This window comes from Patiria miniata, unplaced genomic scaffold (assembly GCF_015706575.1).
Source record: "Patiria miniata isolate m_02_andy unplaced genomic scaffold, ASM1570657v1 HiC_scaffold_17, whole genome shotgun sequence".
In the NCBI taxonomy this organism is placed as follows: Eukaryota; Metazoa; Echinodermata; class Asteroidea; order Valvatida; family Asterinidae; genus Patiria; species Patiria miniata.
The window spans coordinates 2,995,565-3,017,237 of NW_024037055.1; the positions used below are offsets into that span (position 1 = coordinate 2,995,565).

The 21,673-nt window shown below is 43.0% G+C and overlaps 3 protein-coding genes across 3 annotated transcripts; 1 reads left to right on the top strand and 2 right to left on the bottom strand.

Moving 5' to 3' along the window:
* Positions 1–504: 504 nt before the first annotated feature.
* Positions 505–4,580, bottom strand: LOC119723452 (UDP-glucuronosyltransferase 2B20-like). The gene is made up of 4 exons (XM_038194116.1): positions 3,556–4,580; positions 3,067–3,289; positions 2,391–2,610; positions 505–1,658 (listed from the first exon to the last, which is right to left on the bottom strand). Exons 1-4 carry the CDS (start codon positions 4,495–4,497, stop codon positions 1,400–1,402), a joined length of 1,644 nt encoding a protein of 547 aa, XP_038050044.1. The 5' UTR covers positions 4,498–4,580; the 3' UTR covers positions 505–1,399.
* Positions 4,581–8,289: 3,709 nt separating this feature from the next.
* On the bottom strand, positions 8,290–13,237 carry LOC119723451 (UDP-glucuronosyltransferase 2C1-like). The gene is made up of 4 exons (XM_038194115.1): positions 12,216–13,237; positions 11,727–11,949; positions 10,835–11,054; positions 8,290–10,097 (listed from the first exon to the last, which is right to left on the bottom strand). Exons 1-4 carry the CDS (start codon positions 13,155–13,157, stop codon positions 9,839–9,841), a joined length of 1,644 nt encoding a protein of 547 aa, XP_038050043.1. The 5' UTR covers positions 13,158–13,237; the 3' UTR covers positions 8,290–9,838.
* Positions 13,238–17,978: 4,741 nt separating this feature from the next.
* LOC119723454 (UDP-glucuronosyltransferase 2C1-like) lies at positions 17,979–21,362 on the top strand. The gene is made up of 4 exons (XM_038194119.1): positions 17,979–19,126; positions 19,673–19,895; positions 20,393–20,612; positions 21,073–21,362. Exons 1-4 carry the CDS (start codon positions 18,185–18,187, stop codon positions 21,347–21,349), a joined length of 1,662 nt encoding a protein of 553 aa, XP_038050047.1. The 5' UTR covers positions 17,979–18,184; the 3' UTR covers positions 21,350–21,362.
* The last annotated feature ends 311 nt before the right edge of the window (positions 21,363–21,673 follow it).

A 21,673-nucleotide genomic window follows, 5' to 3' on the forward strand; every position in this document is an offset into this window, starting at 1 on the left:
ACTTTATTGTAATTACCAGAAGAAAAAAAACCCAACCTGTTGTGTGAAATCAATGTGTCGAAAGCAAATGTTAGTGGACAACTTAAAAACATGAAATGCCTTAGAAAGGATAGATTAATAAAGACAAAAAATGCATTCCATGCTAGCGTTTTAATCAAGAGATGGAAGTAAATTATTTTTTCCTTCCAGATCCGATTTGTACATAAAAAAAATCACAAAATATCAACTGCTAGACTTTGTGAAATTCTGCGAAATAAAATGATTTGACTTCTGAGGAAAAAAACCCGAGGCATCCGTCTGATTATATACGTGTTCCAAGATTGTATGTTTTTGTTTTTGTTTTTGTTTTTTGGGTTTTTTTTGCAGAACGAAATAATTGAAAAGCAGGGTTTAAACCTGCAACCTCCTGAGTTTCCTTTTTCAATTTTTTTTTTAGAATATATACAAAATTGTGTTATCTTGAGTAAGTTCAGTCCGTTGACTTGCTCGTATGAAAATCTTCTGTACGTTTTTCATACCCGCAGGCCTTCATTAACATCCCCCTAAATTATTAATATTGACAGGCTCACGCATCAACAAACTGGCAATAATAATCCTTGTGGATGGTTGTACGGTGTACCATCTTGGTGCGCGTATAGCGCCCTCTATTGACCTAAATGAAGTTGAAGATAGGATGCACTTAAAGGTGCAGAAATAAGAACTGTAATCTCACATCTTTAAATTAATATTCTCTTTTTTTTAAGCTTTAATCCGTATATTCTCGAATGCTTCGTTGGCATTATGCATTATGTTCGGATAATCCGGTATTTAATATCGTTAATTGATTAATAACAAGATAAGCATATGGTGATCCTACGTTTGAATTTTTCTGGAAAATCAACGGTTAAAACATTCGAAGCTTATCTTCTCGAGCAGGCAGGGGCGTCACTAGAGGGGGTGAGTCATTTTAGCTGGCATAATATTGTCCTGTCGACAAAAATCGTGTCGGGAAATAAACCGCTTTCAACAGCGCCACCTAGCGGCAACTTTTGTAAGACGTCCAGTCCTGTCCGCCTTGAATAGAGCCCCCCCCCCCCCATTCGTCAGCTAATGTCAAAATCCTCCTCCCTATACACCCCTAAGCGCCCTTCCCCAGCGTTTCGATTTCGCGGCGGCCAAATAAACGGGGGAAATGCCTGGCTATCATAACCACCCTCCCGGACCCGTCTTTGGAAAATTTCATTGTCCCCCCTCCTCCCGGTCCCAACCCCACACTTGAATTAATTCAGCGACGCCCGTGCACGCAGAACCTACGATTCTGACTGAAATGTTGGGAGTAATAATACCGTCTTCGATGTTCATCGTTTTTCCACTGTTCATCATTGTTACATTTGTCTCAGTCTTACAAATATGAACCCATTTATGGACTTAACTTTCTAAATAGTCCACAGCAGATTTTGGTAAGGCACCAATATATGGGTGCAGCCATGATGGCAGTGACGCCAATTACGTCCAGCAGGTAGTTCTGAACGAACGACAGGTGCATGGAGCGTGGCTTGAGATGATCTGTGCCGTGTTTGACGGCGTACTCCACCCAGTAAGCGACCTCTTCCAGTGGGGTCATCGACATGACGCGGTCGCGAGCGATCGCTGAGTAACGCTCGACTGCCTCTTTGTACCTGTAACATGGTGGACGCAAAGACATGTTTTTGGCTCACGTAATTTTCAAGTCTGTCACAAGTCATCGATTATAAGTAACGAGTCAAGTCACAAAAGACGTTTCAAAGGCATTCTATGTATTGTTCATTATCTTCTCCTACTGACTTGTGACTGGACTTGAAACGGACTTGTGATGGACTTGACTACACGGATAAAAAAAAAGACGCTAAGGCCCCCCCAAAAAGTCTCCGGTTTCGGGTATGCGCGCGCGTTGCCGTAGCCATGCGCGTCGGCAAAATGAAAAAGTTTGTTTTTCAATGAAAGATGATGTCTCAAAACCGCCAAACTCACTGGTTTGACTGGAATCCTGCTGCCGCACAATTTTAACGTGTTTTTAGATTGGGTTATGGTCGAGAATAAGCTTTATGTGGCCTCTCTGGACTCCCATATATTTGCACTAAGTTTAGTCGGGCACCATTTGCAGTCATCAGTCGACATTTGAAGCAAAAAAATCAGGTAAAAAAAAAAAAAAAAGCCGCGTCGCCGCACCACTTTTTGGGCAAGCTCCATACCAGAAACCGGAGACTTTTTTTTGGCCTAAGAGATTCTAACAAAAATATTGCAATGGAAATCAATTTGATCACTTTACCTCTAAAGTTTTGCGCGGCGTATAAACTAAAGCGAAAGCGAGCGCACGATATTAAAAGAACAGCAACCGTTTCTAATGGGCTTGAATTCAGCCTTCAACTCACGTTTTGTTATAAATGACTTCCACCGTGGCGTCGTAGATGGAACGATCAGACAGACGACGAATGTCGAGTAAGATGGACATTCCTCTGGCGCCGAGACGAATAAAGTTATCCTTCTGATCCCCAAAGACTGGGATTCCCACAATCGGTACGGCGTGGTAGATGCACTGATGGATGCTGTTCAGACCACCGTGGGAAATAAAAGCTCTGGTCTTCGGGTGACCTAAAGGGGGACAAAGTCGAGGTTTGAGAAGAAAAAAAGGAAACAAACAAACTATGAGACCTTCTTGCATTTACGTTACAACTGTATCGGAATAAAGCACTGTTGCAGATATTTTACAACGTGTAAAGTAAGTGTTTGTTTTGAAGCTCGGGGAATGCTGCCTTTCTATAGGTGCCGAATGATTAAAGTCCAGTGCCCCATTCACGAATTTAACATGTAACAGCCTTCGGCTGCCCGTAGTCTTTGTATAAGTTTTAAAAAATGCAAAGCATAGGCCTACTGGCTTTTTAATATAGGGCTTTTATCAAGCCGATCGGTTTGCGGCTGTCAAATTGGACAAAGGTTATTAATCCTACACTATGCCTATACGTTTGGTACATCAGTACCTGTACATTGTTATGCATAGTAAAACTAGTTGCCAAAACTATTGTAAAATATATTTACTATTCATCTTACCAAGCAGGTCGTTTTGCGGCAGCCATTTGACAACCTTGGTGTTGTTACCGAGAGTCTTTGGTAGTTTACCGCCGTAACTCCAAGCCACCTTCTGAGAGAGTAGAGCCAGACTGGAGGCGATGTTCTCAGCTTGTTGCTCCGTCAGTTCATCGTTGATGAGAGTTCCCAGTGCTAGAATGACTATGCCGTGGTCGCCCGAGCTATCAACAAACGACTGCCACTCCTTTGTTGGGGAAAAGAGATTTTTTGATATTAAAACATAATGATTATAACAACTATTGTTATTTCGTCATCTATTTTGCGTTGTTTTGAACTGAAGAGGCAAACACTGATCACTCGTCTCCAGTGTTGCAGTCGAGTCCTTACAGGACGTCTCGTCTTCGAGACGTCCTGTTATTATATTCCTTTGACCATAATTGTGATTAACTTGACTACAGCTCTATTTGTTTCTACATTGATTGTTTGGTCAAATGAGGTTTCGAAAATAACCTTGTTTAGTGGTTTGGCGGGACCAGTCAGAAATCCACCAACGAACTTGACTTGTGGATTCAGCGGACGTGGAAAATCCACGACGAAGTCGGAGTTGAAGATCCACAGCTTAGCTTCCGACAGCAGCTGACCAAAGTTGGCATCGGGCCTGATGTTTCGCTTAAGTAGGACCTCGTCCATTGGCGTCAGTATGTACTTTTGGTAGGTGTAACTCATGACCCAGTACAATAAGGTGTTTTTAAGACGTTCCCGGAAGGTCATGGTATCGGCGAGCGCACTGAATCTCTCGGGAACATAGGCTGGATTGCTCGGCGTGTGGGCAAAGTAGTCGTGCTGCGACGGCGCAATTGGCGTCAGACCAATATGAATGTATGGCACTTGGAGAACCTGGCTCAGAAACACTTGATAACATGAGATAAAATCACCGACGATTATATCAAATCCTACTGTCTTTAGCTTCTCGATGAGTTCGGAGTTTCCCAGCATGTCATCGTTGACGAAACTGGACGCCTTGAAGACGTCCATTTTCCGTCCAGCCAGGCGTGCTTGTATCTCGCGATCCTCGGCTTCGATGCGGTATTGCAGGGCCGTGCTGGCGCGCTCGTCTCGCAACTGTTTGGAGACGTACCGCCGGAGGAACGTGTCGCCATCTTTGTCGGTGACAGAGGTCTTGAAGAGCGCGAAGTGGATCTGGTCCGGGATCTCCATGCGTCCCTGCACGTACAGGCAATGGGTCTCCTCGTTCATGACGACCCATACCTCGTTCCCTCGCGAGGACAAAGTTTTGGCGATCTCGATGCTGGAAATCATATGGCTGCACATCCCACTCGTAGGAGCCACCAAAATCTTGCCTCCTAGAACTGACTTGAGGTGCAGCATCATTATAATGCTTAAAGCAAGGAAAACTGATGCCCCAAAACATCCCATTTTAGGTTTATCCATTAGTGCGAGTGAGGTCCGTCAATTGATGTCTCGACACCAGATATGCACATCTTATCATGAGATGCTCGAAGTGTTGACTTATATAACATAGAAGTGGTCGTTAATCACCTTTATTGCTGGTAGCCTCGTCATTTTGCTGCCCAGTGCCTAACAATTAGGTAAAGAATGTTTGAACGTCATCGACACCACGAAGTAACACTCATGTACATACCAGTAAAAACTAGCAATCGGAGAAAACGGCATCTAAAGTTGAATGCCTTCTAGAACAACACTTTGCGCCAAAACTGCAGAGTATTTTCAGTTGGGTTTCTCGTTGTGGACACTTGATGTATTTATGTTATTAAATTTGCTGTTTTTGACCCATTTGTATATTAAAACAACAAGAAATAATAGAAAAAAAATAGTGCTAGTTCGTAACACCAAAAAAAGCTGCGAAATTGTTTCGTTTCACGAAGTAGCACGCTTCAATGTATTACAACACTAGGAGAGTATTACTTCGTGGAAACGGAGGTCAGCGCGCGCGCGCTGAACAAGGTGAGTGTTTCTTCGTGAAAACGCTTTTGCTCGCATTTGAGTAGTCTTGGTTCCAAGACGTTACTATCTGCGTTGTTTGTGTACGTGTGTAATCATACCAATGAATACTTTTGTAAAACAATTGTTTTCACTCAACAGAGGGCGCACTTCACAGGACCACAGCGCGCATATACGGACGATATATTATACGCGGTACCAACCTCGTCCCCAGTGCTTTATTTCCAACCGCGTTTCCAGTAGTAAACCCTGGATAGTAAACGTTCTTCCTGTATCCTGATTGGATACTGCAATTGGCTAGTAATGGATTTTTATCGTGTACTTGGTGCTATTATTCACAACGTGCAGTACGTGTTTTTGCGATCATTCGTCCACGCCTTCTCGAAAATACTAATTTCCTTTCCAATTTGCTCATATTTATATGAAATATGATACTGCATGTTGTCTCGATAAGATCGTTACAGTTTGATTTCAAAAATCGTGTTTTCGTAACTCACGCCGTGCTCGCGCTGCTAAGAATTGACTCTGTTTTTACCCCAGACACCGCATACAAAAACAAACGCTAATGTGTAACGCATATCCAGGCACCAGACTGTTCCTCATTTGCATACGTGTTCAAAAATCTTGCAAATGCAAATGATCCAATACCAGGGTGAGAGAGCAGGTAGTGGTGGGCGCGTACTGCTCGACACCCTGGGGACGAGGTTGACGCGGTACATTACAGAAGTACAGAATCGTTCGCGCTAGAATCGATAATCGTTGAATAAACACAGTGAATAAGTATCGAGTACATTGCAGAATCGATAACAGTTTTTCATCGCGGGCTGCGCCTGTACTAGTGCAATATAATTTTCGCACGCCGGGAGAAAAAGTATTCAACGAAGGTCTTGGAACCAAGACTAGCATTTGAGCAGAGTGCGCGCCATGCATTACAATGGTGAAAACGAAAATTGTCACTTTCGCGCAAAAGTTGCCATGGATAATAAAAGCGTAATTATTAAAGTAAAGCTCTTGAAGCTTTGAAATTTCGTGCAATGGCAGGCCTTGATGAATGAAAACCGGAAAAAAATGTGGTTTAACACGTGGAGTGTAGTACTTCATGGTGTCGGTGATAGCTTAGCTCATTATGCGTGGTAAGATTGTTTGTATTTGTACGGGGAGGGGGTAAGGCGGCAAGTTGCGAAAACAACCCCCTCAAAAAAAATGCTAAGATCTGATGATGAAATTTAGTATTCACTGATTTGTACTTAAGTAATCGAAATATTCGCCTTGTAGTTTGTGCGATTACCATCACGTTGATTTACCAGCCAAAAAAAATCAAAATCTTGGTTTTCTCATTTGATGCTACATTGCGTTTCAGTGTAGCTGTTCTTTGCAAGTATAGCGTTGTGATTTGTTTGAAAGCCTATGGTACCTGCACTTTTACAGGTAGCCTCGTGAATGTTCAGCAGGACAGGAAACAGATTTTGCATAATTATGAACGCATGCGACTAATTTGAGACTAAGCACGTACTTGACGCAAAAGGGCGGAGTACCGCGGCTGCCAACAGACTGCCAATATCCCTTTATAAGGAGATTTGTCTACATTGCATTATATTTGCCCATCATTCCGAAGTGTTTTAGATCACATAATTATTTGACACTTTACATCTTTTTGGTGAATTCACCAGTGTGCCTGGTGATATAAATGATGGAACCGACAAAAATTAATGAAACATGTTCAAGATAAAACTCATAGCATAGATACCATTCCAAATATAGGGCTCTCAACCATGACTGCTGTGTCATTAACCCATTCACTTCCATGGGCTCCATTTGGCAAGGGCGGATCCAGAACACAATTTTTTGGGGGGCCAAAAAAAAATTGGTCCCCCCAAAAAGTGGGTCAAAAAAATTACGGCGTGGGGTTCAGGGCCCGCTTAAGGGCCCCGAAAATTTTTGGATTCTAGATGCTCTGTGGTGCGATCTGAGACAATTTCTGACCACTTTAACCAATGTTTTTTTGAGGAAAAGATGGTGGTGTACTCATTGCCTGCCTTTATTGCGATGTCACATAAAAAAAAAATGGTTTCGTTTTTTTTTTTTAGGGGGGGGGGGGGCATGGCCCCCTTTGCACCCCCGCCCTGGATCCGCCCTTGCCATTTGGCACCAAAAGTCGAACGCCACTTCTTCCTTTTGGCACCAAGCCACTCTGCATTTTGCGACAATGTAAATAGCGCCTCCTCTCTACGAAATGTCTCCTATTATGCGTTGTGTATCTAACTCCATGGTTGAAGCATATTAAACAGACTACTCAATTATGTGATTATAAACATTATTCCTCCCGCCCCCCCCCCCCCATTGCAATGTTGCTAGGGGAATTTGCCAGTTTGCCTGCACGCCCGATTCCCAACAACATTGAACTTGGGGGGGGGGGGGGGCTTGAACTACATGTAGTTCCTAAATAGATTGCATTAGCGCGTGTCCGTTTACATAATCATGGCAAACACATCAAGGGTAATAAACATGCAGGCGGTTTACTAGTTCACATATTATTTACATTTGCTGGGCAAGCAATGGGCTCTGTCCTCCATGCATGTACGATGGCGCTATACACAATTAAATTTTTTCTCCAAATGCTCCTGGTACCGGAGAGTCATCAGTACTTTATTCTCCTGGGAGCCAAAGGGTTAAATCATATAAAAGCAAACATGAAACAGCCGTCGCGCAGAATTTATATCTTCGTCCACTAAATATACTTTTTTTCTACCAATCTCTATTTTCAGATTGATTAAAATTGAGATACGTTAGTGAACACGGTCGTAGGATGCCCCTGGGATCAATCTTCGAGCGCGAGCTCGTCTTTTATATGCGATAGCGCGAAGGTGCATTATGAGAGTTTTTAAATCGGCCTGTGAAACCCCCTTTCCGTCAGCTTAATCCCCTAAATCCCCTCGTGTCCTCTTCAATCTAGACAGAGCGTTTAATTTATCCTTTTCTGCACTACGTATCGCAGCCTACTCCAGCAAATAAACATGAACCTGTATAGTCAAGCTTCTATGAGAAGTATTACTTCACTCCCTAAATTCTGAAGAGTGAAAATTCATTCCATTCGAGTTGAAGATTCACTCCCACAGTCGGAAACTATGGACCAGACGTTTTAGAGTAAAATTTCTTCAATATCGTAAAGATCAAGTTTTCACTCGAGCTTCGACTGAAGTGGTTCTTTTTTCAGACTATTTCAATCGAAAATGAGGGTGATTTTCACTCTAAAACGTCCGGTCCCTGGCAAATCATCCAATTGTATTTATTTACTTCATTAATAATAGTTACAGTAGAAGGTGTTAAAGCAAACAACAGTAATATCAAGAAGGATTTAGTGTATTTACTTTAGGCTTGATGATTTTTATTAAAGTCGGTTACGAGACAATAATCCTATTCTAGTCGGACTTTATTGTAATTACCAGAAGAAAAAAAACCAACCTGTTGTGTGAAATCAATGTGTCGAAAGCAAATGTTAGTGGACATCTTAAAAACATGAAATGCCTTAGAAAGGATAGATTAATAAAGACAAAAAAATGCATTCCATGCTAGCATTTTAATCAAGAGATGGAAGTAAATTATTTTTTCCTTCCAGATCCGATTTGAACATAAAAAAAAATCACAAAATATCAACTGCTAGACTTTGTGAAATTCTGCGAAATAAAATGATTTGACTTCTGAGGAAAAAAACCCGAGGCATCCGTCTGATTTTATACGTGTTCCAAGATTTTATGGTTTTTTGTTTGTTGGAGAACGAAGTAATTGAAAAGCGGGGTTTAAACCTGCAACCTCCGGAGTTTCCCTTTTCATTTTTTTTTATAGAATACATAAAAAAATTGTGTTATCTTGAGTAAGTTCAGTCCGTTGACTTGCTCGTATACAAATCTTCTGTACGTTGCTATACCCGCATACACCCGGGAATTAACATTCCCCTTAATTACTAATAATGACAGGCTCACGCATCAACAAACTGGCAATAATAATCCTAGTGGATGGTTGTACGGTGTACCATCTTGGTGCGCGTATAGCGCCCTCTATTGACCTAAATGAAGTTGAAGATAGGATGCACTTAAAGGTGCAGAAATAAGAACTGTAATCTCACATCTTTAAATTAATATTCTCTTTTTTTTTAAGCTTTAATCCGTATATTCTCGAATGCTTCGTTGGCATTAGGCATTATGTTCGGATAATCCGGTATTTAATATCGTTAATTGATTAATAACAAGATAAGCATATGGTGATCCTACGTTTGAATTTTTCTGGAAAATCAACGGTTAAAACATTCGAAGCTTATCTTCTCGAGCAGGCAGGGGCGTCACTAGAGGGGGTGAGTCATTTTAGCTGGCATAATATTGTCCTGTCGACAAAAATCGTGTCGGGAAATAAACCGCTTTCAACAGCGCCACCTAGCGGCAACTTTTGTAAGACGTCCAGTCCTGTCCGCCTTGAATAGAGCCCCCCCCCCCCATTCGTCAGCTAATGTCAAAATCCTCCTCCCTATACACCCCTAAGCGCCCTTCCCCAGCGTTTCGATTTCGCGGCGGCCAAATAAACGGGGGAAATGCCTGGCTATCATAACCACCCTCCCGGACCCGTCTTTGGAAAATTTCATTGTCCCCCCTCCTCCCGGTCCCAACCCCACACTTGAATTAATTCAGCGACGCCCGTGCACGCAGAACCTACGATTCTGACTGAAATGTTGGGAGTAATAATACCGTCTTCGATGTTCATCGTTTTTCCACTGTTCATCATTGTTACATTTGTCTCAGTCTTACAAATATGAACCCATTTATGGACTTAACTTTCTAAATAGTCCACAGCAGATTTTGGTAAGGCACCAATATATGGCTGCAGCCATGATGGCAGTGACGCCAATTACGTCCAGCAGGTAGTTCTGAACGAACGACAGGTGCATGGAGCGTGGCTTGAGATGATCTGTGCCGTGTTTGACGGCGTACTCCACCCAGTAAGCGACCTCTTCCAGTGGGGTCATCGGCATGACGCGGTCGCGAGCAATCGCTGAGTAACGCTCGACTGCCTCTTTGTACCTGTAACATGGTGGACGCAAAGACATGTTTTTGGCTCACGTAATTTTCAAGTCTGTCACAAGTCATCGATTATAAGTAACGAGTCAAGTCACAAAAGACGTTTCAAAGGCATTCTATGTATTGTTCATTATCTTCTCCTACTGACTTGTGACTGGACTTGAAACGGACTTGTGATGGACTTGACTACACGGATAAAAAAACAAGACGCTAAGGCCCCCCAAAAAGTCTCCGGTTTCGGGTATGCGCGCGCGTCGCCGTAGCCATGCGCGTCGGCAAAATGAAAAAGTTTGTTTTTCAATAAAAGATGATGTCTCAAAACCGCCAAACTCACTGGTTTGACTGGAATCCTGCTGCTGCACAATTCTAACGTGTTTTTAGATTGGGTTATGGTCGAGAATAAGCTTTATGTGGCCTCTCTGGACTCCCATATATTTGCACTAAGTTTAGTCGGGCGCCATTTGCGGTCATCAGTCGACATTTGAAGCAAAAAAATCAGGTAAAAAAGAAAAGAAAAAAAGCCACGTCGCCGCACCACTTTTTGGGCAAGCTCCATACCAGAAACCGGAGACTTTTTTTGGGCCTAAGCAATTTCTAACAAAAATATTGCAATGGAAATCAATTTGATCACTTTACCTCTAAAGTTTTGCGCGGCGTATAAACTAAAGCGAAAGCGAGCGCACGATATTAAAAGAAACAGCAACCGTTTCTAATGGGCTTGAATTCAGCCTACAACTCACGTTTTGTTATAAATGATTTCCACCGTGGCGTCGTAGATGGAACGATCAGACAGACGACGAATGTCGAGTAAGATGGACATTCCTCTGGCGCCGAGACGAATAAAGTTATCCTTCTGATCCCCAAAGACTGGGATTCCCACAATCGGTACGGCGTGGTAGATGCACTGATGGATGCTGTTCAGACCACCGTGGGAAATAAAAGCTCTGGTCTTCGGGTGACCTAAAGGGGGACAAAGTCGAGGTTTGAGAAGAAAAAAGAAAGAAAACAAACAATCTATGAGACCTTGCTTGCATTTACGTTACAACTGTATCGGAATAAAGCACTGTTACAGATATTTTACAACGTGTAAATAAGTGTTTGTTTTGAAGCTCGCCGAATGCTGCCTTTCTATAGGTGCCGAATGATTAAAGTCCAGTGCCCCATTCACGAATTTAACATGTAACGTACAGCCTGCGTAAGTTTTAAGTTTTTAAAAATGCAAAGCATAGGCCTACTGGCTTTTTAATATAGGGCTTTTATCAAGCCGATCGGTTTGCGGCTGTCATATTTGACAAAGGTACTCTCTAAATTCTAAAGAGTGAAAAGTCACTCCATTCGAGTGAAGATTCACTCCCACTTTCGGAAACTAGGGACTAGACGTTTTAGAGTGAAATTTCTTCAATCGTAAAGATCGAGGTTTCACTCGAGCTTCGAGTCAATCGAAAATGAGAGTGATTTTCACTCTTAAACGTCTAGTCCCTAATTTCACTCTTTGAAATTTAGAGAGTAAATCCACCACTATGCCTATACGTTTGGTACATCGGTACCTGTACATTGTTATGCATAGTAAAACTAGTTGCCAACTTACTATTGTTCAAAACTATTGTAAAATATATTTACTATTCATCTTACCAAGCAGGTCGTTTTGCGGCAGCCATTTGACAATCTTGGTGTTGTTACCGAGAGTCTGTGGTAGTTTACCGCCGTAAGTCCAAGCCACCTTCTGAGAGAGTAGAGCCAGACTGGAGGCGATGTTCTCAGCTTGTTGCTCCGTCAGTTCATCGTTGATGAGAGTTCCCAGTGCTAGAATGACTATGCCGTGGTCGCCCGAGCTATCAACAAACGACTGCCACTCCTTTGTTGGGGAAAAGAGATTTTTTTATATTAAAACATAATGATTATAACAACTATTGTTATTTCGTCATCTATTTTGCGTTGTGTTGATCTGAAGAGGCAAACACTGATCACTCGTCTCCAGTGTTGCAGTCGAGTCCTTACAGGACGTCTCGTCTTCGAGACGTCCTGTTATTATATTCCTTTGACCATAATTGTGATTAACTTGACTACAGCTCTATTTGTTTCTACATTGATTGTTTGGTCAAATGAGGTTTCGAAAATAACCTTGTTTAGTGGTTTGACGGGACCAGTCAGAAATCCACCAACGAACTTGACTTGTGGATTCAGCGGACGTGGAAAATCCACGACGAAGTCGGAGTTGAAGATCCACAGTTTAGCTTCCGACAGCAGCTGACCAAAGTTGGCATCGGGCCTGATGTTTCGCTTCTGTAGGACCTCATCCATTGGCGTCAGTATGTACTTTTGGTAGGTGTAACTCATGAACCAGTACAATAAGGTGTTTTTAAGACGTTCCCGGAAGGTCATGGTATCGGCGAGCGCGCTGAATCTCTCGGGAACATAGGCTGGATTGCTCGGCGTGTGGGCAAAGTAGTCGTGCTGCGACGGCGCAATTGGCGTCAGACCAATATGAATGTATGGCACTTGGAGAACCTGGCTCAGAAACACTTGGTGACATGAGATAAAATCACCGACGATTATATCAAATCCTACTGTCTTTAGCTTCTGGATGAGTTCGGAGTTTCCCAGCATGTCATCGTTGAAGAAACTGGACGACTTGAAGACGTCCAATTTCCGTCCAGCCAGGCGTGCTTGTATCTCGCGATCCTCTGCTTCGATGCGGTATTGCAGGGCCGTGCTGGCGCGCTCGTCTCGCAACTGTTTAGAGACGTACCGCCGGACGTACGTGATGGCATCTTTGTCGGTGACAGAGGTCTTGAAGAGCGCGAAGTGGATCTGGTCCGGGATCTCCATGCGGCCCTGCACGTACAGGCGATGGGTCTCCTCATTCATGACGACCCATACCTCGTTCCCTCGCGAAGACAAAGTTTTGGCGATCTCGATGCTGGAAATCATATGGCTGCACATCCCAGTCGTAGGAGCCACCAAAATATTGCCTCCTAGAACTGACTTGAGGTGCAGCATCATTATAATGCTTAAAGCAAGGAAAACTGATGCCCCAAAACATCCCATTTTAGGTTTATCCATTAGTGCGAGTGAGGTCCGTCAATTGATGTCTCGACACCAGATATGCACATCTTATCATGAGATGCTCGAAGTGTTGACTTATATAACATAGAAGTGGTCGTTAATCACCTTTATTGCTGGTAGCCTCGTCATTTTGCTGCCCAGTGCCTAACAATTAGGTAAAGAATGTTTGAACGTCATTGACACCACGAAGTAACACTCATGTACATACCAGTAAAAACTAGCAATCGGAGAAAACGGCATCTAAAGTTGAGTATTTTCAGTTGGGTTTCTCGTTGTGGACACTTGATGTATTTATGTTATTAAATTTGCTGTTTTTGACCCGTTTGTATATTAAAACAAAAAGGAATAATAGAAAAAAATTAGTGCTAGTTCGTAACACCAAAAAAAGCTGCGAAATTGTTTCGTTTTCACGAAGTAGCACGCTTCAATGTATTACAACACTAGGAGAGTGTTACTTCGTGGAAACGGAGGTCAGCGCGCGCGCGCTGAACAAGATGAGTGTTTCTTCGTGAAAACGCTTTTGCTCGCATTTGAGTAGTCTTGGTTCCAAGACGTTACTATCTGCGTTGTTTGTGTACGTGTGTAATCATACCAATGAATACTTTTGTAAAACAATTGTTTTCACTCAACAGAGGGCGCACTTCACAGGACCACAACGCGCATATACGGACGATATATTATACGCGGTACCAACCTCGTCCCCAGTGCTTTATTTCCAACCGCGTTTCCAGTAGTAAACCCTGGATAGTAAACGTTCTTCCTGTATCCTGATTGGATACTGCAATTGGCTAGTAATGGATTTTTACCGTGTACTTGGTGCTATTATTCACAACGTGCAGTACGTGTTTTTGCGATCATTCGTCCACGCCTTCTCGAAAATACTAATTTCCTTTCCAATTTGCTCATATTTATATGAAATATGATACTGCATGTTGTCTCGATAAGATCGTTACAGTTTGATTTCAAAAATCGTGTTTTCGTAACTCACGCCGTGCTCGCGCTGCTACGAATTGACTCTGTTTTTACCCCAGACACCGCATACAAAAACAAACGCTAATGTGTAACGCATATCCAGGCACCAGACTGTTCCTCATTTGCATACATGTTCAAAAATCTTGCAAATGCAAATGATCCAATACCAGGGTGAGAGAGCAGGTAGTGGTGGGCGCGTACTGCTCGACACCCTGGGGACGAGGTTGACGCGGTACATTACAGAAGTACAGAATCGTTTGCGCTAGAATCGATACTCGTTGAATAAACACAGTGAATAAGTATCGAGTACATTGCAGAATCGATAACAGTTTTTCATCGCGGGCTGCGCCTGTACTAGTGCAATATAATTTTCGCACGCCGGGAGAAAAAGTATTCAACGAAGGTCTTGGAACCAAGACTAGCATTTGAGCAGAGTGCGCGCCATGCATTACAATGGTGAAAACGAAAATTGTCACTTTCGCGCAAAAGTTGCCATGGATAATAAGCGTAATTATTAAAGTAAAGCTCTTGAAGCTTTAAAATTTCGTGCAATGGCAGGCCTTGATGAATGAAAACCGGGAAAAAAATGTGGTTTAACACGTGGAGTGTAGTACTTCATGGTGTCGGTGATAGCTTAGCTCATTATGCGTGGTAAGATTGTTTGTATTTGTACGGGGAGGGGGTAAGGCGGCAAGTTGCGAAAACAACCCCCCTCAAAATTTTTTTTTCTAAGATCTGATGATGAAATTTAGTGTTCACTGATTTGTACTTAAGTAATCGAAATATTCGCCTTGTAGTTTGTGCGATTACCATCACGTTGATTTACCAGCAAAAAAAATCAAAATCTTGGTTTTCTCATTTGATGCTACATTGCGTTTCAGTGTAGCTGTTCTTGCAAGTATAGTGTTGTGATTTGTTTGAAAGCCTATGGTACCTGCACTTTTACAGGTAGCCTCGTGAATGTTCAGCAGGACAGGAAACAGATTTTGCATAATTATGAACGCATGCGACTAATTTGAGACTAAGCACGTACTTGACGCAAAAGGGCGGAGTACCGCGGCTGCCAACAGACTTGGGACAATATCCCTTTATAAGGATTTTTTTCTACATTGCATTATATTTGCCCATCATTCCGAAGTGTTTTAGATCACATAATTATTTGACACTTTACATCTTTTTGGTGAATTCACCAGTGTGCCTGGTGATATAAATGATGGAACCGACAAAAATTAATGAAACATGTTCAAGATAAAACTCATAGCATAGATACCATTCCAAATATAGGGCTCTCAACCATGACTGCTGTGTCATTAACCCATTCACTTCCATGGGCTCCATTTGGCAAGGGCGGATCCAGAACACAATTTTTGGGGGGGCCAAAAAAAAATCGTCCCCCCAAAAAGTGGGTCAAAAAAATTACGGCGTGGGGTTCAGGGCCCGCTTAAGGGCCCCGAAAATTTTTGGATTCTAGATGCTCTGTGGTGCGATCTGAGGCAATTTCTGACCACTTTAACCAATGTTTTTTTGAGGAAAAGATGGTGGTGTACTCATTGCCTGCCTTTATTGCGATGTCACATAAAAAAAAAAAATGGTTTCGTTTTTTGGGGGGGGGGGGGGGCATGGCCCCCTTTGCCCCCCCGCCCTGGATCCGCCCTTGCCATTTGGCACCAAAAGTCGAACGCCACTTCTTCCTTTTGGCACCAAGCCACTCTGCATTTTGCGACAATGTAAATAGCGCCTCCTCTCGACGAAATGTCTCCTATTATGCGTTGTGTATCTAACTCCATGGTTGAAGCATATCAAACAGACTACTCAATTATGTGATTATAAACATTATTCCTCCCGCCCCCCCCCCCATTGCAATGTTGCTAGGGGAATTGGCCAGTTTGCCTGCACGCCCGATTTCCAACAACATTGAACTGGGGGGGGGGGGGGCTTGAACTACATGTAGTTCCTAAATAGATTGCATTAGCGCGTGTCCGTTTACATAATCATGGCAAACACATCAAGGGTAATAAACATGCAGGCGGTTTAATAGTTCACATATTGTTTACATTTGCTGGGCAAGCAATGGGCTCTGTCCTCCATGCATGTACGAGGGCGCTATACACAATTAAAAATTTTTCTCCAAATGCTCCTGGTACCGGAGAGTCATCAGTAATTTATTTCCCTGGGAGCCAAAGGGTTAAATCATATAAAAGCAAACATGAAACAGCCGTCGCGCAGAATTTATATCTTCGTCCACTAAATATACTTTTTTTCTACCAATTTCTATTTTCAGATTGATTAAAATTGAGATACGTTAGTGAACACGGTCGTAGGATGCCCCTGGGATCAATCTTCGAGCGCGAGCTCGTCTTTTATATGCGATAGCGCGAAGGTGCATTATGAGAGTTTTTAAATCGGCCTGTGAAACCCCCTTTCCGTCAGCTTAATCCCCTAAATCCCCTCGTGTCCTCTTCAATCTAGACAGGGCGTTTAATTCATCCTTTTCTGTACTACGTATCGCAGCCTACTCCAGCAAATAAACATGAACCTGTATAGGCAAGCTTCTATGAGAAGCATAACATCACTCCCTAAATTCTGAAGAGTGAAAATTCATTCCTTTCGAGTTGAAGATTCACTCCCACAGTCGGAAACTAGGGACCAGACGTTTTAGAGTGAAATTTCTTCGATCGTAAAGATCGAGTTTTCACTCGAGCTTTGACTGATTAAGTGGTTCTTTTTTCCAGACTATTTCAATCGAAAATGAGGGTGATTTTCACTCTAAAACGTCCGGTCCCTAATTTCACTCTTATGAATTTAGAGATCAGGTAGACTGAGAGTCGATTCAAACATGCCTGTAAAACAGCTCTAATCTCCAAATATAGTCTGCCAAAGCTTGCTTCTCATTTGTTTTGTTTATCAGCATTTTTTCTCTTTCAATACGTGTACTGTTCTGGTTTATCCGTAGGTTTTCATGCTTAGCTTTTGTCTTGGTCCAACTGTTCGTGTATACTTGATCTAAGCAGAGCAGATCCAGAACACAAAAAATCAGGGGGGGGGGCAAAAAAAATTTGGTATCCCAAAAAGTGGTTCCAAAAAAATTACGGCGTGGGGTTCGGGGCCCGCTTAAGGGCCCCGAAAATTTTTTGGATTCTAGATGCTCTGTGGTGCGATCTGAGGCAATTTCGGACCACTTTAACCAATGTTTTTTGAGGAAAAGATGGTGGTGTACTCAATGCCTGCCTTTATTGCGATGTCACATTAAAAAAAAAATTGGTTTCGTTTTTTTTTTGGGGGGGGGGGGGGGCATGGCCCCCTTTGGCCGCCCCCCCCCTGGATCCGCCCTTGGATCTAAGTGTTTCTTTTCTGTGTTAGTCCATCCAAGGCATCTCGCCACAAGCCTAGGCTTCTAGAGAATGCCTCCATACCTACCTGTATAAAATTTCGCTTCGTACACCTTTTGAACTGTTACTTTTACTTATTCGTTTACTTATTCATGTATTCTCTGCTAATATATTTCTTATTGGGTACGGAAATAAATGTGAGTTTGAACTGAATTGAATTGAAATTGAAGACCTGACCAGTAGCACACGAGTATTTGAAGACGGGCAATGGCCTGGTGCTTCTATTATCTTATTGGTTGCTGTGTATCATGGCTGGGTCGCGCCTCCCCTTTAATTTGATTGGCTATCCAGTTCGTAAAGTGACTGCGTCATACACGCGCGCGCACCACTGATTACTGGCGCCCATTGGCTAACACGCAACTTTGCACTATCCTTCCGATTCCAGTGGTTCCAATGCTAATGCAGTGGACGTGGTTTACTAACGAAAGTGACGTCACAATTACGAACCGGATACTAATCCATGCATAATCATGAACTGAGATATGATTTTACACATTTATTGACACTCCCTTTAAGGGTCTACCAGCAATAAATATGATCATAAAAACACAATCTATAAAATATAATATTTACAAAAGCTAAAGCCATCGCTAAGAGAATTTTGTGTTAGGATGGGCATATCTGCATCCAAGACATTCAAGTTGCTGGTCCTCATTTGAACTGATGAATAAACTTAAAATGGGATGTTTTGGGGTATCAGTTTTCCTTGCTTTAAGCATGATAATGCTGCTGCACCTCAAGCCGGTTCTGGGATGCAAGATTTTGGTGGCTGCTACAAGTGGAATGTGCAGCCACATGATTTCGGGCATCGAAATCGCCAAAACTTTGTCCTCGCGAGGGAACAAGGTATGGGTCGTCATGAATGAGGAGACCCATCGCCTGTACGTGCAGGGCCGCATGGAGATCCCGGACCAGATACACTTCGCGCTCTTCAAGACCTCTCTCACCGACAAAGATGGCGACACGTTCCTCCGGCGGTACGTCTCCAAACAGTTGCGAGACGAGCGCGCCAACACGGCCCTGCAATACCGCATCGAAGCCGAGGATCGTGAGATACAAGCACGCGTGGCTGGACGGAAAGTGGACGTCTTCAAGGCGTCCAGTTTCGTCAACGATGATATGCTGGGAAACACCCAACTCATCGAGAAGCTAAAGACAGTAGGATTCGATATGATCATCGGTGATGTGGTGACTTTATATCAAGTGTTTCTTAGTCAGGTTCTTAAGGTACCGTACATTAATTTTGGGCTCACTTCAATGGTACCATCGCAGCACGACCGATTTGCTTTTAATCCGATCCACCCGGCTTACGTCCCCGAGCGTCTCAGCTCTCTCACCGATACCATGACTTTCCAAGAGCGCAGGAAAAACACACTCCTGTACTGGATCACCGGCTACTTCTACTACAAGTTCATGCTGACGCCGATGGACGAGGTCCTCCAAAAGCGGAACATCCGCCCAGATGCGAACTTTGGGCAGCTTCTCTCGGAGGCCGCCATGTGGATTTTCAACGAGGATTTCGCGTTTGAATTCCCCCGGCCTCTGAGTCCTCATGTCAAGTTCGTCGGGGGTGTCCTCACGGGTCCGTCGAAACCACTGAATGAGGTATTGGACTTGAATATTATATGCCACGATTCAAGGTATCGTTTAGAGGACTGGAAGTAATCGTTAGATGGCGACGCGGCGCAATAGAGCAAGCAGTATGTCATCGGGATAGGCGGTAAATAATGCGTTGAGCGTCAGCATTTCCCTCATAAAATTTTAGAAAGAAATTGAGGTGTCCAGCGCCGTTGGCTAGGGCAGGGCCGGTTGCACAGCAGTGCTAGCCAGCAACAAAAACGAGTGCTAAACTATCAGCTGAGAAAATGCGGATCATGAAGTTTCTCTCGTCCTCCGCTGAAAATTGGAGGAGCGCGAGTCCAAGTTTCGGGAGCGTTCAAAGTGGACTCGGGCCCATAGGGAACCCACGGAGTCTCATTTGACTTTTCACGTCTTTAAATCGAATCATGTCTTACTTCTATACCAAGTACTGATGATATGTCTCCTAATTAATCCGAACTAGGCCTAATTGCCCTTTGCTTTATATTTGAGGCTAGTTGTATAATTTATGCATAGTTGTATCAATATTTTATTGTATTACTTTCGTGGAAGGAGTGGCAGTCGTTTGTTGATAGCTCGGGCGACCACGGCATAGTCATTCTAGCACTGGGAACTCTCATCAACGATGAACTGACGGAGCAACAAGCTGAGAACATCGCCTCCAGTCTGGCTCTACTCTCTCAGAAGGTGGCTTGGAGTTACGGCGGTAAACTACCAAAGGCTCTCGGTAACAACACCAAGGTTGTCAAATGGCTGCCGCAAAACGACCTGCTTGGTAAGATCATGTAGGCCTAACGTAACTTTAAATAAAAATAAAATGGTAACTTATTAACAGGTTAGTTTTGCTCTGGACTATTGATCTTTGGAATACCAAAACTATATGGTAGGAAAGGTTATGGTGTAGCTCTTACTAACCATTATTAATAAGCTGGAAAATATGGTGAAGTAATTAACTTACGCAGATTGCGGAGTTTAAGTGGTTGTCAACCAGACAGTAACCAGGTTTAAGCCTACCCATGGTTAAATTATACCACGCTCATAATAATCTTCAATGTAACAAAGGTGACCAAAAGTATCATAACGAAATATTAATATATCGTATTTGCAATACTTTTTAAAACTAATTAGTTATGGTTAACTGTTATATTACTAACCATACTACCAAGTATGACTAATTAGTATGGGTTATAACTACATGTAGTTAATTGATTGCAATGTCTGATCAGCACTCGGTGCACCAAATTACCTTGTACCTCTCCTTTCTATCTACAGGCCACCAGAAGACGCGGGCTTTTATTTCCCACGGCGGCTTGAGCAGCCTTCATCAGTGCATCTACCACGCCGTACCGATCGTGGGAATCCCAGTCTTTGGTGACCAAACCGATAACGTCATCAGACTACGCGCCAAGGGGATGGCGGTTCTTGTCGATATTCGTCGTCTGACTGAACGTTCAATATATGACGCTGCCGTGGAAGTCATTTATAACGAAACGTGAGTTGAAGGCTTACTACAAAGCAGAGTTTTGTGACAATGCATTTGAACCGTTGCAAATTTTCTGTTATTTATTTAAATCCGTCAAAATAAGCACCCAAAAAGCTTCACTAAAAATTAGACCCGCAAAAACTTTTGAATATTCTGAAGTATTGATATCTGCGATCGTTGGCGTAACACCAATTTCGCTTAATTTGTTGTCGTCAGAACCCCGAACCCCACTCTGTAATTTTTTGGACCCACTTTTTGGGGACCAAAAGTTTCTTTGGCCCCCCCCCAAAAAAATGTGTTCTGGATCCGCCCTTGGTCAGAACAAGTTATGATTTTTCTCAAGTAACGTTCCCCTCACAGCAAACAATGTCTCGCTATATGCAACTGCTTGAGATTAAGGCACAACAATATTTGATATGACATATTATCTTTGCAACTGAAATCTCTTCTTCCTAATTTGGTTACAAAGGTACAAATTAGCAGCCTTGCATCTATCTGGGATTGCTCGTGACCGCGTCATGCCGATGACCCCACTGGAAGAGGTCGCTTACTGGGTGGAGTACGCCGTCCGACACGGCACCGATCATCTCAAGCCACGCTCCATGCACCTGTCGTCCGTTCAGTACTACCTGCTGGACGTAATTGGCGTCACTGTCGCAATGGCGGTCGCCATATGCTGGTGTCTTACCAAATTGTGTTGTGGTCTAGGCAGAAAGATGTGCCAAGAAGTGCGAATAAAGAAATAGAACTTGAAAAATACATTTGATGAAGTTTTTTGGGTATTTTTTTTTCGATACATCATTGCTCGTTTAAATTGATTAAATTGGGAATGAAGTCCACAGACGAAAAGATGAATTTAAATTTTGTCATTGAAACAGAGGACCAATGACTTAAAATATCCATGCCACACAGTGGCATATGGCACTAATGACAACATTCGGTACTGAAATTCGACAATAGAATGGCTTTTTGCCTCTTACAACATCATAATTATGCTACAATACCTTTACGCACTGTAGACAGCATAAACTGTTTTTGCTGCGGCCCTTAACCCTCTTGGCCGCGGCAAT

Excerpts from the sequence above, each read along its gene's own strand:
- LOC119723452 (XM_038194116.1), bottom strand. The coding sequence starts at position 4,497 with ATGGATAAACCTAAAATGGGATGTTTTGGGGCATCAGTTTTCCTTGCT. Across the intron at positions 3,290-3,555 it reads CCGCCAAACCACTAAACAAG|GAGTGGCAGTCGTTTGTTGA; the intron begins GTTATTTTCGAA and ends TCCCCAACAAAG. Across the intron at positions 1,659-2,390 it reads GAAGTCATTTATAACAAAAC|GTACAAAGAGGCAGTCGAGC; the intron begins GTGAGTTGAAGG and ends ACCATGTTACAG.
- LOC119723454 (XM_038194119.1), top strand. The coding sequence starts at position 18,185 with ATGAATAAACTTAAAATGGGATGTTTTGGGGTATCAGTTTTCCTTGCT. Across the intron at positions 19,127-19,672 it reads CGTCGAAACCACTGAATGAG|GAGTGGCAGTCGTTTGTTGA; the intron begins GTATTGGACTTG and ends CTTTCGTGGAAG. Across the intron at positions 19,896-20,392 it reads GCCGCAAAACGACCTGCTTG|GCCACCAGAAGACGCGGGCT; the intron begins GTAAGATCATGT and ends TTCTATCTACAG.
- LOC119723451 (XM_038194115.1), bottom strand. The coding sequence starts at position 13,157 with ATGGATAAACCTAAAATGGGATGTTTTGGGGCATCAGTTTTCCTTGCT. Across the intron at positions 11,950-12,215 it reads CCGTCAAACCACTAAACAAG|GAGTGGCAGTCGTTTGTTGA; the intron begins GTTATTTTCGAA and ends TCCCCAACAAAG. Across the intron at positions 10,098-10,834 it reads GAAATCATTTATAACAAAAC|GTACAAAGAGGCAGTCGAGC; the intron begins GTGAGTTGTAGG and ends ACCATGTTACAG.